Source organism: Corvus kubaryi, unplaced genomic scaffold (assembly GCF_017639235.1).
Source record: "Corvus kubaryi isolate FWS band 111438036 unplaced genomic scaffold, C.kubaryi_AGA036_p1.0 37392, whole genome shotgun sequence".
NCBI lineage: Eukaryota > Metazoa > Chordata > Aves > Passeriformes > Corvidae > Corvus > Corvus kubaryi.
Window position 1 is genome coordinate 6,466,181 of NW_024581131.1, and position 17,621 is coordinate 6,483,801.

General features: G+C 40.8%; 2 protein-coding genes across 5 annotated transcripts in view; one reads left to right on the top strand and one right to left on the bottom strand.

Moving 5' to 3' along the window:
- Positions 1 to 5,817, top strand: part of MUC6 (mucin 6, oligomeric mucus/gel-forming) — a 38,551-nt gene extending 32,734 nt beyond the window's left edge. The window contains exons 34-36 of the mRNA XM_042038159.1: positions 792 to 1,400; positions 3,578 to 3,680; positions 5,388 to 5,817. Of these exons, the coding sequence (XP_041894093.1) occupies positions 792 to 1,400; positions 3,578 to 3,680; positions 5,388 to 5,565 (890 nt within the window). The 3' untranslated portion in view covers positions 5,566 to 5,817. The remainder of the gene's footprint in view (positions 1 to 791; positions 1,401 to 3,577; positions 3,681 to 5,387) is intronic.
- Positions 5,818 to 6,851: 1,034 nt separating this feature from the next.
- Positions 6,852 to 17,621, bottom strand: part of AP2A2 (adaptor related protein complex 2 subunit alpha 2) — a 45,320-nt gene continuing 34,550 nt past the window's right edge. For 2 of the 4 annotated variants that reach the window (XM_042038161.1, XM_042038160.1), the window contains exons 15-23: positions 17,307 to 17,470; positions 15,506 to 15,583; positions 14,531 to 14,613; positions 13,729 to 13,818; positions 12,779 to 12,902; positions 11,902 to 12,018; positions 11,645 to 11,714; positions 10,321 to 10,455; positions 6,852 to 9,535 (exon numbers count right to left, since the gene is read on the bottom strand). In XM_042038161.1, the coding sequence (XP_041894095.1) occupies positions 9,458 to 9,535; positions 10,321 to 10,455; positions 11,645 to 11,714; positions 11,902 to 12,018; positions 12,779 to 12,902; positions 13,729 to 13,818; positions 14,531 to 14,613; positions 15,506 to 15,583; positions 17,307 to 17,470 (939 nt within the window). In that variant the 3' untranslated portion in view covers positions 6,852 to 9,457. The remainder of the gene's footprint in view (positions 9,536 to 10,320; positions 10,456 to 11,644; positions 11,715 to 11,901; positions 12,019 to 12,778; positions 12,903 to 13,728; positions 13,819 to 14,530; positions 14,614 to 15,505; positions 15,584 to 17,306; positions 17,471 to 17,621) is intronic. The other 2 variants (XM_042038163.1, XM_042038162.1) reach the window with 1 other exon arrangement.

Sequence of the window (17,621 nt, forward strand, 5' to 3'; positions counted from 1 at the left end):
TCTCAACTGTGTCCTCAACATGGCTCAGCTCCTCACAGCCTGGTAAGAGTCCTTCCCAGCCATCCTTCTTCTCCTGCTTGCTCTTTCCAGCTCTTCTTTTTTCTGTCTCTCTACCCATCCATCCCCCTCTCCATCATTCTGTTCAAAAACCACATTCCAATTCTGCATTTGCTTGGCTGCTTACCCCTCCGTTCCTGCTGTCTTTGGCCAGCCTGGTTCCCTTGTGCAGTCCTGGGCCTGTGCACTGGCTCTGCTTGGGATGGAGGTAATTATTGCTCCCAGCAGGTTTCCTGATACTGGTTTAGATGTGGGTCCCAGCCAGTGTTGATGGCACACAGGTGCTTTGGTGATTGCTCAGGAGTGCCAGCACAGCATCTGGCCCTCCTCTGTTTGTGCTTCTGCCAGCCAGGGAGCAGGCACAGCGTGGTCACGAGGCCCATCAGGGACACAGCTGGCATAGCTGGCCCAGAGCCAGTGGCCAAGGAGACACTGCATACCACAGAACATCATGACAGGCCTTACAGTGGGAGAGTAGGGCAGTTACTCCCAAGTAGCCATTGCTTGGAGACTGGCTGGATATTGGTGAGTGGTGGTATGTGATGAGTGACTGCCTTTGCATCTCCTAGGTCTATCTTCAATTGTTTGTTTCTTCACTTCTGAAAGCTATCTCTCTCTGGATATGTGTGCGTGTTCTTGCTTTAGCTTTTCTGATTTTCTCCCCATGTCTGAATAAGGGGAGTGAGGAAGTGGCCAGGTGGGCATCCTCAATTTTATCTCTGCCTTCCTCCTGGCAGCCTTCACCCATGGAAAGTCAACTGTGCCACACGTTGCACCACCTCTGACCACACACAAGACCAGGGTCACCACCTTCATCAGCAGCACCTCCAAGACCTCTGTCTCCACAGGGAGCAGCCCACCAAGCAGCACAGAAGTGCCTCTGGAGACAGCATCTCCACACCCCAGCTCTCCACCTGCCCCCAGCGGCCCCCTCAGCACCCGGCTGCCATCAGCTGCCCCGTCTCCATTCTCTTCTGCTTTGGCCCCAACTGTCAGCACTATGTCTGTGCCTACACCCCTCCCTACTTCCGCATTTAGGTCTGCTGAGAGCACTACACATTCTTACTTCCAAAACACCACATCGACTCCATATGGCAAAACATCTTCATTAGGTGTCCCTACCAGTATCTCTGCCCAGTCCAGTCCAGCGTTGATCCCAACTGTTTTATCTACAACCATTACCTTTGCTCCCCACGTTATTACTACGGCTTCTACAGAGTCGGTTGAAAGGAGTTCCCTGCAAACAACAACACTGACCACTGCCCGTACGACATCATCTCCTCCTCTCACCTCTGGACTTGCAACATCCCTGTCCTCTGTTGTGCCATCAACGGTGCCACACGGTAATGTATCTCTATATTATTTCCTTTATCATGGCTTTGCTTTTAATGCCTTTTTTTTTTGATGAGTGTATGAGTGTTTTCTTTACATATCCTTTGGATAAGACCCTGTTTGTTCTCATTGGCCCCACCTTTTCTTTTTGCCCTATCTGCAGTTATTTTTTGTAAAGTTGTTGTCTGATTTCTTAGATTTCATACCTCCAGGTTCCCTGCTATTCAATATTTTAAATATTAAGGAGCGTGAGTTAAAGCATCTGACAGGATGTGCTTCAGGAGAGCCACAGAACCTTTATTCTGTCATCTTAAAAAGCAGTGTAAGAAACCTCTTATTGGGACAGGCTATCCCCTCATTACCCTGCAGCCTTCCTGTTAGCTCTGCACAATTGAGCATTTTTGGTATCTCTTCTGCAAGATACTGTGTTCAGAGTTGTCAGGGTACAGAGATGTGTTCTGGCTCCTGTGCACAATTAATCACCTAATATGATTTGGCTGAAGGAATACCACATTCTGTAATTTCCACACTACCTCATGTAAAGGAAGGCACACAAAGCAGCGTCTTTCTATTGGTTTTAAATGGCACTGTTGTACTTGAGGATCTACACTAGAGGATGCAGGCACCTGTAGCTGAGCCTTTCATGTCATTTTCACTGTTAACTTTGTGAGCAGAGTCCAGCTTGACCAGGTCAGGCAGCTTGGCCACCAGGCCTGGCAGAATTACCTCCCTGCAGAGCAAACAACTGAATGCAGAGTCTCTGTCCTTTGTCCTGCTGTCACACAGGTGCTGCACTGCCAAAGAGGCTGGTTTCAGTTTTAGCAGGAAGGAGCCTCAAACTGGCTATATGAGCATTGGGAAATAACAGTTTAACCCAAGGAGGCAGGATTCTTTCTGACACACTTCCTTTGACCCTGCTTTCCCTTCATCCTCATAATTTCCACATCACAGAATGGGGATCCAAGTAGGAACTCTCAAAAGCAGAAGGATTTTCCCCAGTATAGTTATGTTTTGGGGATCTGCTTTGGATTTTGTTCCCATTTTTTTCCTAAGAGAAGTGCTTCAGGACATCACCTTCCCAACCACAGCATTACCAGGTTCGTTCCTTGCAGTTAAAAGGCAACTATTTATTTCAGCAGTTCAGAAAGCTGTGGACAAATTCTTCTCCTTTCTCGGCATTTTTCAGCCCTGAACTAAGCAATTCTGATACTTTTTCAGCCTGGCACAATATTAACAATATATTTCAACCCAGGAAAATAAAAGAAGTTAAATACTTTTACTTAAGCATAGCTCCTAGTGCTGCATTCACGAGATACAGATACAGCATCTTAATTCACTGCCCAGTTAGCAGTTGTCTTATTTTCCAGTAAGAAAATCCCAAAGTCCTACTACAGCATTAACTGAGCTTCCCCTGCAATAATATTCAATAATCTATAACCTTTCTCTCAGCAGGGAACCTGACTGTGCTTAAAAGATCATTGTGAAGGATCAGGTGTGAGCAGTGCAAGAATTGCCTTCATAGTTTTCAACATTGTTCTCCTTAATATAAACTTCAAACACTATCTTTCAACTCCTTGGAAAACCTGTGTTTTAACTCAGCTTTCTGCTTCATAAAGTGCTTAGTGTGGTGCACCAAGACAGGAGAAAACATAGCACTGACACATATAATTGCTACCTAACACGTAGCATTACACATTCTCCCTAGTAAGGCAAGTTGTAAACTTCTGGCTGCCCATAAATAAATATATCCTTAAAATGAGTGAATTAAGCAATTTTCAAATAAGTAAAGTGAACCAGAAATAATTCTACCAGAATGAGCCAGCTGGTTGTCCTCTTTGCATCTCTGTGTTCTCAGCAGAGGATTAGTTTTTCCATGCTGGACTGAATGCGTACTATATTCTTAACAGGATTTTTTTGCTCATTTGTAATTCTAGCAACTTCTATTTTCTTAAAAAAGAACTTTGTTCTTTTCTTTTGTTGTCCTCCAAGGTAAGCCTCTCCTGCAACTTCAGTGCCCAGTTTAAGACCTTCTCTTGCTGTGTTACTCACTTGTGACTTGTTAATTATCTCATGCAGTAAGAATGGTTTTCCATGAAACCAAATACGGAGGCTTTTGGCATCTAAGGAAGGTCAATCAAGAAGATCAAGATGAATTATAGCAGAATTTTTTTCTTTTTACATTTGACAGAGCGTTGTAGAGAAGTTGAATATGAAGAAGAAATAACTTACAAAGGCTGTTCCACAAATGTCACTTTGAGCCGATGTGAAGGATCATGTCCATCTTCAACAAAGTAAGGATAACTGAGACTATACAGTACTAAAGTTGTTTTCCTTATTTGGGCATCTGTAAGTAGGGAAATTTATGAACTATTGCTCCTTTATAATTCAGGGAGGAAAATGTGGTTAGAATCCACCCAGCAATATACAATGTTGCTGTATACACCAGTTAATAGAAACAATAAGGTCATTTATTACCCAGGGATTTACAGCTAATCAAGGAAGGTCATCTCACTTCCTTAAGTTTTTGTTGTGTTTTAGAAAAGCCAGACATCAATGCTGCCAGTTTGGAGGGGTTTTTTTGTTGTCTTGATGGTTGGGATTTTGGTTTTGTTTGCTTTTTAAAGATTGAAAAGGTGGTTTAGACTACAAATACCTATTTTCAAATAGCTAAGATGGTAAAATAAGAAATTTCACCTAAGGTAAGTAATGTCACTTCAGTTGTCTCATTCTCCGAATAGTGTAATTCAGGTATATTTTATAATTACAAGGGTGCTGGCTGAGCCTGTGCAGTTCTGCTGCCCATTAGGAGAATTTGACAGGAAATCAAGGCTTCAATACAAGTAAACAGTGCAGCAGTATTAGAGTTCAGTTACTGGAGAAGAAAAATAGCTACATTCCCAACAACCCAAGCCAATACAATATTCAAGAATGGAAAGCAATGGAGGGTTTTGCTTTTGCAGGAACTAATTTAAATTAATCCTGATGCTAAAAGCTGTCCCCTTCAAAGCACATTCAAGTGTCCCCCAGCATTTTGAAAACTGAGTGACTGACCTTGTATCCTGAGAGCTGACAAAAGGGCCGTGAAACCAGGAGGAAGACTTTTAGAGTTAAGGTTTGTCTCAATTGCTAGGAAAGTTGTGGTTAAAACCACTGAGATTTTGCCAAGAAATATTTATTCCTGAACTCTCATTTTCCCATACCTGAGTTCTGGCCTGTTATCGATACAGCTTCCCACTGACAAAGGCAGAACCAAGTCCAGCAGGAGGCTGAGTATGTCAGGAATGAAAAGCCTAAGAACTGCAGTACTATAAGGACAGTCTCAAATCCTTACCTGCCTTTTCAAGCTCTCACTTCACCTACCTGTGCTCTGTTACTGTGAATTCAACAATTATGTGCAAGTCTTCTACCTTGTTAGCTGACCTCACACCCAGAACTGGCATCATGCAGCCACCACCTTAGATTCCAGCACTAACTGTTCAGAGGGAGTAAAGGTTTTCCTTCCTCTGTGAACTGCAAAAGGAACACACACAATTTAGCATCTGCAAAAGAGACCTTTTGTAAACTGTAAGTAGTCCAGTGCACAACTTTAACAAATTTAATCCCTAGTTACTTCACAAATATTCAGAAGGGCAAAAAGAGACCAGGGGAATAAAATTCTATCAATTTTCCAGTGAGGTCTGAGGCCTAATAGATGATGAGATCATAGAATCACAGACTGTCCTGAGTTGGAAAGGAGCCACAAGGATCATCAAGTCCATCCTGTTCTAAAAACGAAGGCAGCAGCTCAGTACACCTGAGTTTCTGCATCATGAGAACTTAAAATGGAGTAAATTCCTGCACTGTTTGTAGTCCTGCAGATGACAGAACCATTCAATGGAGGGCTGTGCTCTATCCTCTAAACCTCCTACCACAGAAAAAAAAAGTTCCTATACTTGAAAAGCTGTGAGCCTACAATGCTTTAAACAAATGCCAACTGCTTCTCCCTCTCTTCCACACAGGCTGGATGTTGAGAAGATGATGGTTACCACAGCATGCGGCTGCTGTAGGCCACGTGAACTTCTTAAGAAGGAATTCCAACTACCATGCCAAGACCCAGATAACCCTGGAAAAAGGCTCACCACAGAAATTATTGCATTTAGTGGCTGTGTTTGTAACTTTGACAGCTGCACACACTAGTCAGACCCAATATACCATTTTTTGTAATTAAACAGTGATCACAATCCTTCCACAGCTCATTGCTGGGTTCTCTTGTACCGATTACACAGGACAGCCTTGCCGTCAGCAAGCCTGAGCAGCTGCCCAGACTGCCCATGGAGCCACCACAAATGATTCCTGATCAGAAGCAGGGTGGGGTGCAGAGGAGGAAATGAAGAACAGGCACAGAAATACAGAACAGGCACAGGGTGGGGATCAGGAGGAAAGACAAGAGATTGTTTGGCCTCAGGGTGATTTATTTAACCAGAGGCTAAAACCTGGCCCACGCACTGGGCAGTAAGAGAAATTCAATGTTCAAATAAAGTAGAAGGAACTGAATTTGCTAACTTCTTTCTCATTATTTGACCAGCTGTTTTAACTGAAAAATAGTCTGTTAGGTTCACTACAGTCAAACTTGGACCTGTGGAAGACCCCACTACTTCAGTGGGAGAAGGGAACTGACCTGTTCCCTTTCCTCTGAAGGTGGACACAGACTTGTGCTCATCCACAGATGACAGGGTTGGAAAGTAAGGTGCTCCATGACCCATGATGAAGTGAATTGTGAGGTTTCCACAAGCACCCTTAGTGTGGTGGGATATTTCTAGAAGCATAACTAACACACACATGTAGCACCTTTGGGATAAAGCAGGAAGTTGAGGGCATTTCTCTGCAAGAAATCAAAGCCCACATACTCTAACAGGACACAAGTGGTTCACTCACAAGCAATTTCTACTTGCTGCCACTCTAGAAAATCTTAGTTTGCAAGTCATTTAAGAAAAGCTGTATGATTGCACAAAAGCTCAGTGCCCTTTTTCCCCTTTTAGCAAGTGTAAGAGAAGAATCTGAAGCATACATTTAAAGCTTAAATGAGGTTACTTAGCAGTTCAGATACTCTTCTTCTACAGTGACACCACCCTTGCATGCAATACAGGTGTGCTGCTTAGCCTCAACTCTACCCCACTGTTTGCTAGAGCAGTTTACTGCAGCAGGTACTGCTCATGTACTTACTGCTGTTAAACACTCTAGGGAGAAAGATTTTACATCTGGGGCTTTTTAAAAATAGAATATTTATAACTTATGACCAAACAAGAACAAAATCAAACTCACTTGCTGGGGGAGCAGAGATCTGTAGACCAGCAAAGACTCCAGTGAACAAAACCCACCAGTACTTCTCATTAAAGAATCACAGCAATTGTTTTCCACAACAACCATTCCATGAGAATATTTTTTACACCTTCATGCCCCCAGACAAAAAAAGGACAGTTTGATCACTGTTCTAATCATTTATTTAATCTTAATACGTTCTTCTGATGAATATAGTCTAATATATAGTCTTCTATATGAAAATTCTCCACTTAATTTGACAGAACTTTGTTTTATACAAATAAGACAATCACCATAAATGTTACATACTGGAGTGTAGGTCAAGAATGAACATATGCTACCTGTTTTGCTATTCAGTTATTTTCACATGTCAATGCCTGAAAATACTGCACTTAAAAACAATAACACTGTTTACTGCAGAAATTACTTTGTCTGCTTGACAGGATACATCACTGGTAAGTTAACCATCATTCACAAAAAAAAATAAAATCAAGTATTTGTCTTTAATTTGTTCACTTTTCTGCTCATGGCTTCATTGAGCTGACATTTAATACAAAGAGTGAACAGTCATAAGCTTAACACAGTCACCACTGAAAAGACACTTTCCCTTACCCCCCCCTCCTTCCCACATTTTAATGCACATTTTAGCACAGCTTGAACCAAAGCAAAGTGAAATAAAGTAGTGCAGTGTCTCAAGGTGTCCTTTAATGAGGGCACAGAACATTTTTCAGGGGGACAGATATACAACAGGATTTGGAAAATATGAAAGAGAAGCTCCTCCTCTGTCTTTGCTAAGACTCCCTTTAGTTCAGCACATCAGATTTTAACAGAGCAGCCAAGAGCATGGTTAACATAACAGGACTAATAATGAGACACAGAGCATCAGAGGCCAAAACAAAAGGTATTCCATCAGTATCTGCCAACTGCCCAACCTGACTGCAGGAACTGCTCACCAAGATTTTCAGTGACAATATTTATGATTAAAGAGTCTTAAGTAAGAAGAATCTGAAAGCCCCTAAAAGGTCCAGTTGGTCGAGAGAACTTTTGCAGAAAGACCAGGCCTTTAGCCCAATTTTCAGCCTTAATATCCATAGTTACCAACCATTTCTGGAAAAACAAAACATATCCCCCAAAATCCACACATCACAGCCAAACCTTTGTTCCTCATTTTTCACTTTTACTCAAGTATGATCAGGAGCCTTCACCCAAACCAAGTGATAATCTCCCAGTTCCACCATTTAAGCTCAAAGCACTGAAGACAAAAAGCAAGGCACACTCAATCATGAACAATCCTGTCCCCTGCTGAGCACTGGGCAGCATGACAGCAGCCTCATTTAAATGTATTTTCAGTGTCACCACCACGACTCAACACCTTCATTTCCTGGGCACACTTGTCTGTATGTGTTGTGACACACCAGTCCCAGGCTTTCTGTCAATGATCTTGAGGAAATCTTGACCTGAGGTTCCCTTCTCCTGTCAGCAGGAGCTGATTTTGTTCACCATGATCTGTAGCTTTTGCTGACACCAGCCCAGGGTTCCTACCTGGGCCACCTCACCTGCTTTGGTTTAGCAGTCTCTGTTGCACCTCAAGGCTTGAGGAGCGTGAGCCAAAATTTCTGTCCACTGACTTCTGCACAGAGGCTGCAAAGAGTTTGATGTGAAACAAGATACAAAGACTTTGGCTGTAAAAACCACTAGAAAAGCTGAACATTTTTGGGTCTTCTACTTTCTGTTTCAACAGAAGTTTTCTACACCATTTTGGATGTTTTTACCATTGACAGGAAGGAAACTGCTTAGGTATCCAGTTATTCAGCCTCTTGAGTCTGAACATTAATGTACACCGGGGAAAAGATACTGATTAAAATTACATTTTCACCTAAGAGTGCATGCCTTACAGCCCTTCAAGGGCCCATTTCTTCCCACTTCTTTTTACACAATACTAGACTCTGCAGTTAATTGTATTACATCATTAGGACTATTACTTGTGAAGTCTGATGGCAAACAGAAAAAACATAAACCAGAATATTTAACTTCACTGAGTAACAACGAACAAGTATATACTCATTCACCCCCTACCAGAGAAGCTCACCTCATTAATGGAGGTAAGCAGAAGGATTAAGAATAGCTTTTGTGTTCAATCCAAAGATCAGAAAACATTAAGATGTCAAATGATACAAGATTAATACTTTAAAGACTCTGGTCCTGTGGCATTTTCCAAATACAAAGATTGGCGACACAACATAAATGTTCATTTTAATCAGATTCAAACACATCTTCAAATCTGCCCCTCCATCCAGTAGACAACTTGTGGCAATGTTCAACTTTACAAAGGTTTGACTCTACATTAACATGGGAATTAACCTTCCTGAGCAGCAGTACATTGGTTTCTTTCAGCTCAGAGCAGAGGAAGCATCTCTTAAAGGTACTGAAGCAGAAGGTTTCTGAGCTATTTCCAGGTGAAATCCTTGATTGCCACAACTAAAACAATTTCCCTTCAACAAGTTTAAAAGCCTGACCTCTGCAAAAAAAGGAGCAAAAGACAGCCCTCCCACCCTTTTGTGTAACACACTAAAAGCCATTTTAATGGAAAAAGTCATTTCCCTGTACTGTACATTTTATAGTCCTAATTTCAAACAAGGGTCAAGTCCTATTAAGGCAGGGAGCTGGTATTGGTTAACATTGCAGTACTCAGACAGTGATGTACAAGACATTTATTTGCAGTTTGATGACAGTGATACAAGTGGAAAAACCAAAACTGACATGGTTAATATTAAAACTGTTCTGACAGCAATTCACATAATCTCTGAGATACAGCTTCTTTACTTGTTCGTAGTGTGAGCCTATACATCTGAAAAAGAACATAAAATAGTACTTTTTAAACACAGTTTGGCATTAAATGAATGCACAGTCAATAGTGAAAACTAACAGTTACCTCTTACTTGCTTTGTAAGCTTTGGTAGGAAAAAGACCTCAAATTAAAGCATTCAGAGGCAGCCAGCCACTGAGTAACACAGCTTTTTCAAACTGTGTTTGAAAACTTTTTTCACACTGGCTGAACCAACCCTATCTTCAAACCTTTGTTGAGAATTACTGTTACTCAAGTATTTTTTGGCTTTAACAGAAAGGTGTTGTACAGAATTATTTTTAAAGAGAAGCAAGTCCTGTGGAAAAGTCTAAAGACCCTGTACAAACACTTCTTAAGGAAACTGAAGATGCAACCACCGAAACCTCATTTTCAATCCTCAGCTAACTTGGACAACACCTCTATCAAAAAAGCTTTAGTAAAAATATTCTTAACATTGTACTCACTTGCTTACGCTTTCTCTTTTAGCCAACTACTCGTTTACTAATTTAAAACAACAAAAGGAAGCATGCTTAATCTGGTCCAAAGCACCCTAGACAGTCTGGAATATTACAATGATCTCTTCTGAGAGGAAAGAGAATTGCTCTGAAGAAGCAGCTTACCCCGCTTGGCCAGGACCAGCTGCTATAATTTAATTTCTTGTTGGAGTCTGCAGTCATCAGCAGCTATTGCAATAGTGACTTTTAAGTATCTTAAGGGGTTTCAGATACACAGAGATATTTAGTTCAAACGAGAACTTGTATCTAAGCTGGAGATAGTTACACAGATACCTGTGCCTGGAGGTTGGGTTCAAGGCGCAGCAAGCATCCAATCTGAGTAGTTTTTGTGTGTATGATACCAGCACCAACAAAGTTAGCAGGATTGGGATCCACCTCCTCAAGTAGGGCTGATCCGAAGCCAATTATCTATTAAAGACACCCAGGAGATTTAGATGTGGGGAGAGAAGGACACAAATACCAAGTATACCCACACAGTCACCACCAAATAGCAAAACAAGGAGGAAACTAATTTTTAAGTGTTCAAGACAAATTCATTACCACAAATTTTTGAAGGCTGACCCTGATAAATGAGCTGTTCCTGTAAATAAGGCTCTTCTCAAAAGCAACTGAGAAGCAAGTTAAGATTCAACATCAGTCTCCCCTCATTTTGATGCAGCCATTCCTGTCTTACACAGTCGCTTCTGTTTTGCCTAAGGCAGCCAATTCTACAAAAAGTCACTTTCCTTTTCCAACTAGTACCTCGAGTATAAATTAAGGCTTGAACTATCTTCCAATTCAGTTTTAAGCAGTGAACTGGTGCTTTCTAAAACAGCTTCAAGTCTCCAGCTGCAGACTGTACCTAATTCAAACCACAGCTAGAAACTGTCCATTCAACTCAGCACTGCCACGGATCTATCACACAGCATGGACTCACGCTTTCACTGGATGATCCAACTGCATATAAACAAAAATGCATGAAGTTTGTTTATACCACGTGCTGGTTTTGGCTGGGATAGAGGTAATTTTCTTATTAGTAGCTGGTATGGGGCTGTGTTTTGGATTTCTGCTGAAAACAGCTGATAACACAGCGATGTTTCAGTTACCACTGTGCAGGGGTTACACAGAGCCAAGGTCTTCTCTGCTCCTCACCCCATCAGTGAGGAGGCCAGGGGTGCACAAGGAGCTGGGACAGGACACAGCCAGGACCCCTGAACAATGGAATATTCTATACTATATGATGTCCTGGCTCAGCATATAAAGCTGGGAAAAGAGGGAATGGGAGGATGTTCACAGTGATGATGTTTTGTCTTCCCAAGTAACTGTTACACTTGATGGAGCCCTGCTGCCCTGGGGATGGCCAAATACCTCCAAGTCAGTGGGAAGCACTGAATTAATTCTTCACTTTACTTGCATGCATGGCTTTTCCTTTACCTACTGAACTCTCTTTACTTCAACTCACACATTTTCTCACTTTTACCCTTCTTGGGTTCTCTGTCCCACCCCACTGGGGGAGAGTGAGCAGCGGCTGTGTGGTGCTTAATTGCCAGCTGGGGTTAAAACATGACCTGCCACTGCCCCGTACACTATGAATTAAAAATACCACACCACCACCCACCTTTGCTTTTGTGATCTCTGCATCCATCGGGTGCTTTGCTTTAAAGATATTCTGTACTTCTTGTTTTGGACTGCAAGACAAAGCAGATAAATACCTGTATTATAAACAGCATTTTCAATACCAATTAATTCTACTGGAAGAGCTCATGGCTTACAGGATTGAGTAAGGGATGAAGCACTGCACCAGCTACATTCACAATATACCTTTCTCTTCTCTTGCCCACTACAAGAGCCCCAAGCCCAAGTACAAAGTCTTACTTGCTCAGCTGCTTCCAACGCTGAAAAAAGTCTTGAGAAGACATCTCTGTTGGCTGGAAAAATTTATTCAGTGTGATGGGTAATTTTACTGAAAGATTCTGAAATGTTCCGCCATACCTGCAGATGGAATAGAAAAACCACAGTGCACGTGGCAGCCTCAGCAGTGTCTCAGCAGAAATCAACCAAGCTATTGAGAAACTGTTTATGATCAAAATCCATCAACTGCACATGACATTTCTAACACACAGTTTCAATCCACTGTTAAATAAATTTATTTTCTCTGTTTAGACAGCAAATGAACTGGCAGAACTGCTAATAAGGTTCTCTCAGTTTTAGCATAGGTTTATCCTTCTAGATAGCACCCAAAGGGGCAAAAATATATCCCTGTGAAAACATACCAATAAAAACCAGTTTAGACTAAAATAACAGCATGCAGCCCAGGACTCGGGATTTTGTAAAGCTGAGCTGATATTGAGTGGACAGAAAAAGATTCTACTTCTGGTTGCATACACTTCCAGGCCAAGTTATTTGCAGAAATGTTCTTGGTTTCCAGAAGGGAGAAGTTACTGCGTATATTCCTGTCAAGATTTCTTAAGCAAACAGGAAGACTGCTGTTTTATATAGATAGCAGAGACAGAAGTCATGGAGACATTTTATCAGTAGCTGCTTCTTGATTGTTTGGTTTGGTTGGGTTTTTTAACCACATTGTTCCAAGTGGATTCTCCCTAGCAGCTTAAAGCTTAGTTAGATCAATTTTTCAAGTTGTCTACCCGAGAGAGCTTTGTGTGTCCATATTCTACATTTCAGTCACAAGACCATGCCAAATTTAACATCTTTCATCTAATTAATTCACTAACATTTGAATCCTTTGTTTTACCTGAACTGAATGTTCAGGATTGGAGCTTCCATGAAGTCTGAAACACATTCAATGTTCACAACCTGCTGAACCTGTGCACCTCCATCCACTGTGGGGTCAACAGGTTTTGTCTGAAGATTCAGGCATAAAAAAAGTAGTTAAGGAAACAGATCAATGAACTGATAACTTAAACAAAATGCAAATCTTCCAATAAGCTATGAGGAATTAGCATCACATTTTCACTCATTCTCTAGGTGCTAGTGAACATTTAAAGCTCAATTTTTGTACAAGGAAAGAGTTTGTGGGGATTCATTTTTTTAATTGGTTGTTGGGTTTTTTCATACTGACATCTACAAGCAGTAACTCCAAAAAATTCTCAGTTACTTAGATATTCTTAAAGAAAGATGCCCTTAAAAAAGTGTGAAGGCAGAGAGACTTCACAATAAAAACCACAAGACTATTTTGAACGTTACAGAGATGCCTTGAGTCAAACAACTCTGATTACTTAATCTCCCAGAAATCCTAAATTTGCAATACCAAGCATTAAGGACCAGCCATGAATTAAGACCTTATTTTAAAGTACCATCATCTTGGCATACATGTATTTCATCTCTATGTCAAGTTTTAGGTTATCTGCTAATGCAGTACTTGAAGGACACATCTCTACCTCTGCTACTTACTTCGTGTCAGTGGAGAAAGTTACAGCTCCATTGCATATTTATTCAGCTTAATTTCTCCTTATTTCAGGAGTAACATTTGTGTTTATAACCAGAGCTTTAAGGAGAGAATCTTCCATCTCTGCTCAAGACTTTGTTCTTTCTACAAGAACTTTAAAGAGCTATCAGCAAGTTTCTCATTTCTTCATGTTCAAGGAGACCATGCCTTGATCCAACAGATTTATTATTATTTTGTGCAGCATAAACCACAAAAACCTAATAAGAACAGACACATTCTACTGCATTTAAGGATATTTGACTGAAGGTCATCTGAGCAGATTACTGTTGGAGTAAAATTCAAGAACTGTGTTGATGTCTTATTACCATAGAATATGAACATACGTCCTAGAAAGAGAAGAATGAGACATCAGAATTTTTAGGTGCATGTAATCATATTGAACTACTCATGCTTCAATTCCCTAACACACTGTCTTTCTACCTTTCCTTAAAACCACTTTTAAGAACAAAACATAGTTTACATGGTTTATCTCACCAAGACATCTGCAGTTCAAAATGCAGTGATTTAACCAAGCCATTAGATCTCTCCTACAGTAGCTGTCACACAGACTGCCACTGGTGATTTAACTGCCTTTCAGTTGCTGGAGAATTTTACTTTTTATGTTAAGATGCTACTATGCCACCAAGAGTTTTACAGAAGGGAGAAGCAAGCAATTCTATTGCTGGTCTGTGTTTAAGTCCCATCTCTTGCCTAGATATTTCCAGTATCTCGTGCATTAAATCTGATCTGAAATGTATTGTGTCTCATATCATTACAATAAGCTATAATGCAAGATATAAATTCCGAGAACAATGGTCCTTTATAAACCTGGCTGCACGTGCCGGAGTGCTGGAGTGTAACACTATTTCATCTCAGCTACCAAAACAATCAAAAAAATTTAAGGAAACAAGAGCTCACACAAAAGCCAGGGATGCACAACAGTGGGAGCTGTAAAAGAGCTTAGGCCTATAACGCTATTTCCCTCTTCAGTAGCTGAAATATCATGCTGGCATTGTGATTGATAATGCAGACAGCCAACCACAGCACAAAAGATCTTACCCAGGTTCTGTCGAAATTCAGACTTCAAGCCAATTTGTAGCAACTGATTTTCAAATAAGACTCCATTATTTTTACACACAAACCTAGGGGAAGAGAGGGAAAACATGTTTTAAATTGAGCCGCATTAAACAGTATTTAGAACCACAAAATTCAGGGTTTACACAGAGGATGAAGACTGTGGTTAACCTAGAATGCATCAATCTGTGAGAGAGGCCTTTGCAGAAAACTGCAGTTAGAAAAGACAATTTTACAACCAGAACCACCACTTGTAGGACACTAAAAGAACTGACATTTTTATTTGATAGAATGTCTGAGAAACTATGAAGGAAACCACATATGCTATATACACACACACTGTCTAATAAAGGACCAGGCAACAGACTAGGATTTTTCTTATTAGTCTTGAGAACTTCTGAAACTCATTAGGTTGGTGCAGAATTGAAAAGTTTGAAGCTTTGACTGTTTAAACCTGAAAGAAAAAAACCTTCCTTGTTTTATCATTTCTGTATCACCTAAGCCAACCGAGAGATGCACTTTTTCCATTTTGAGAGAGGAAGCCCATTCTCCAGTGATCTCAGTCCTTTCTATCACCTCTCACTTAAAAGTAGAAGAGGTGGTCAGCAAACATCTGCCTTTTGCAGACAAGGCACTTAAAACACACTCCCAAGTACCAGTACTTTTGACAAGTACTCTGTTTTTTCTTTATTTCCAAATAGTTGCAAAACCTTAATATACAACTGGCATTGCCTCATTTTAGAGCAGTGTGTGATAGCACTGACTTGTAAAGGCAACTCTAACCTGTCTATTCATGAGCCTGTCACAAAAGCCACAGCATCCATAGAGGTATTCTAGTCACAAGTCTGACAGTACATGTTTCTCTAGTTTTGCTGGTATTAAGTTAATGAACAATATAGTTTTGCTTTATAACTATATTCTGGAAATTGCCCAGCCTTGCAAGGTTTTAGTATTGCTTACTTGTGAAAAAGCTCATCAGCATCATGCACAGTATCAGCTGGTTCCTCAGAAACTACCTCAGATGAAGCCAGGTCAGGGCTAGTTCAGGCAGCACAAAGGAAGAAAGGCAGTAGCGACAGAGACAGCAGGAGTTAGTAAAGACAGCTTAGAGCTTAGTTACTTCTTTTACCTCCTTCCTCAAAAATGGCACTGCTGAGCTTAATGCACGAGAAATTGATTAGCTGCCCTAGCTCAGTACCCTAAAAAGGTTTTAGGCATTAGGCAATGTTTTCCCCCACTTCTCTCCCCCATCCCACCCCAACTGTTAGAAAACAGCAATCCTTCACGAAGACAGGAGACAGCTGAAGGTGTTCAGTAAATGTAAACCTCTTACAGAACCAAGTCCTTTTAGGTGTTTAACTGTGACAGCAAGAGTGTTTAAGTTCAAAATCAAAAAGGTAGCTGCATATTAACTACTACAAAGGTGTGCTTAAAAGCAGAGGCCTCATCAACCTTAGGGACCCCAGGTGCACAATCAGTTCCTAAAAACACACAAGTATTAAGCATAGGCAAGAGTACACGGGCACACAGAGAATGACTTACCCAAGCAACAGATTTAGAAACAAAAGTGACAACAGCACTAAAAAGAGGCAGGAAACTGTAAAAAGCAACTTCTCAGTATCATTAGAGAAGCATTTCATCATCTACAGACAGACCAAGGAGTTGGGCATTGCTATACTTTCTTCTGCAGAAAGAGAAAACTCTTTTTAGGTAACATTTGCTTATGAAGCTACTCATATTGGTTCCTTTTTTTACCTTCTTTAAAAAAAAAAAAAAGCATGAACAAGCTTGTATAGCTTCCTAAAGTCCTGGTTTTGTGTTTTATCATCAAGCATCACTTCTGACCTTCCAAGAGAAACACAGGATCAAGTATTAGTCACTGCACACCTGCAACAATTACCTGCACTGCATTACCTGTACAAAATTTTGATGAAAGTGCCAATGATCCAGGCAGATCAGTTTCCCTAATTACGTCTTTTATATTAAAATGCATTGAAAATCTGTTGTGCCAACATTCAAAATTTGGTCCTTGACAACAGTAATACGTTCTTGTCCAATAAGACAACTGATTTTAAAGACATTCCGTGATTTTATGCTGTTTATTCCCAAAATTTTACCCAAATAACATTTGAGAGCAGCCACAGTAGCTTTTAATGCTAATGGGGTTAATAACACATTTTACCTACACTACACTTGCTAATGTAATTGTAGTATCAAATCCCCTTTAAAAGAAAAAGAAAACCACTTGTTCTTTATCCCCCTTTTCACATCCCTTTGTCAGACAGTAGCAGAACAACTGAAGTGTATCTTTCAATTCTGGGAAGCAGTATCTGCATACAATCCATCTCACTGTTTCAGTAGCAGCTTGCCATAAGTGGAGAGACACAAGAATACTTTATGAAAATAAAAGAAGAATAAATGTATTCATATCAGGACAGATAACCCCCACTTCAAGATGTATGGAGATGCACAAGCAGCTTAATTTAACAAAGAAGCAAAACCAGCATGAAAACCAGACACTACTGTGTGGCAAATATCCTCAAGCTGAGTACTACAGACTCGGTTTTTTCCATGAGAAGAGATATTCAACAACAACAGCACATCCAGCAGAGTGTCCAAGAACACCTCTCTTGCTGCAAAATTGCCACTCGGGAATGCATTCGATATGCTGGAACAAAACCGAAGTTATGCATGTTTTTCCTTCAATCTTGTTTTAACAGACAAATTCTCCTTCAAATTCCTTTCAGGGTGACTTAATTACCTCGCAAAGTTGTCATCAGAACCAGGAGCAAGAGGTGCAACTGCAGAAGCTGAATCTGAAAATACATCCACGAGCAGGCTACCACTAGAGGAAGGTGGGGGAGCTGAATTGGTGACAGGGGCTGCACCCAGACCCAGCAGATCCGCCGATGGAGAAGGAGTAGACTAAGGAAGACAAGACACTTTGGTGTTACACTGCAACAAAACTACAACAAAGCTGTCTCGTTTGCACAGACAACTAAGCTATGGCAAAGTGCCTCTCCCCACCCCAAATCAAGGTTTGAATGGATGTAAAAGGGTTCACAAATGCAGCAGT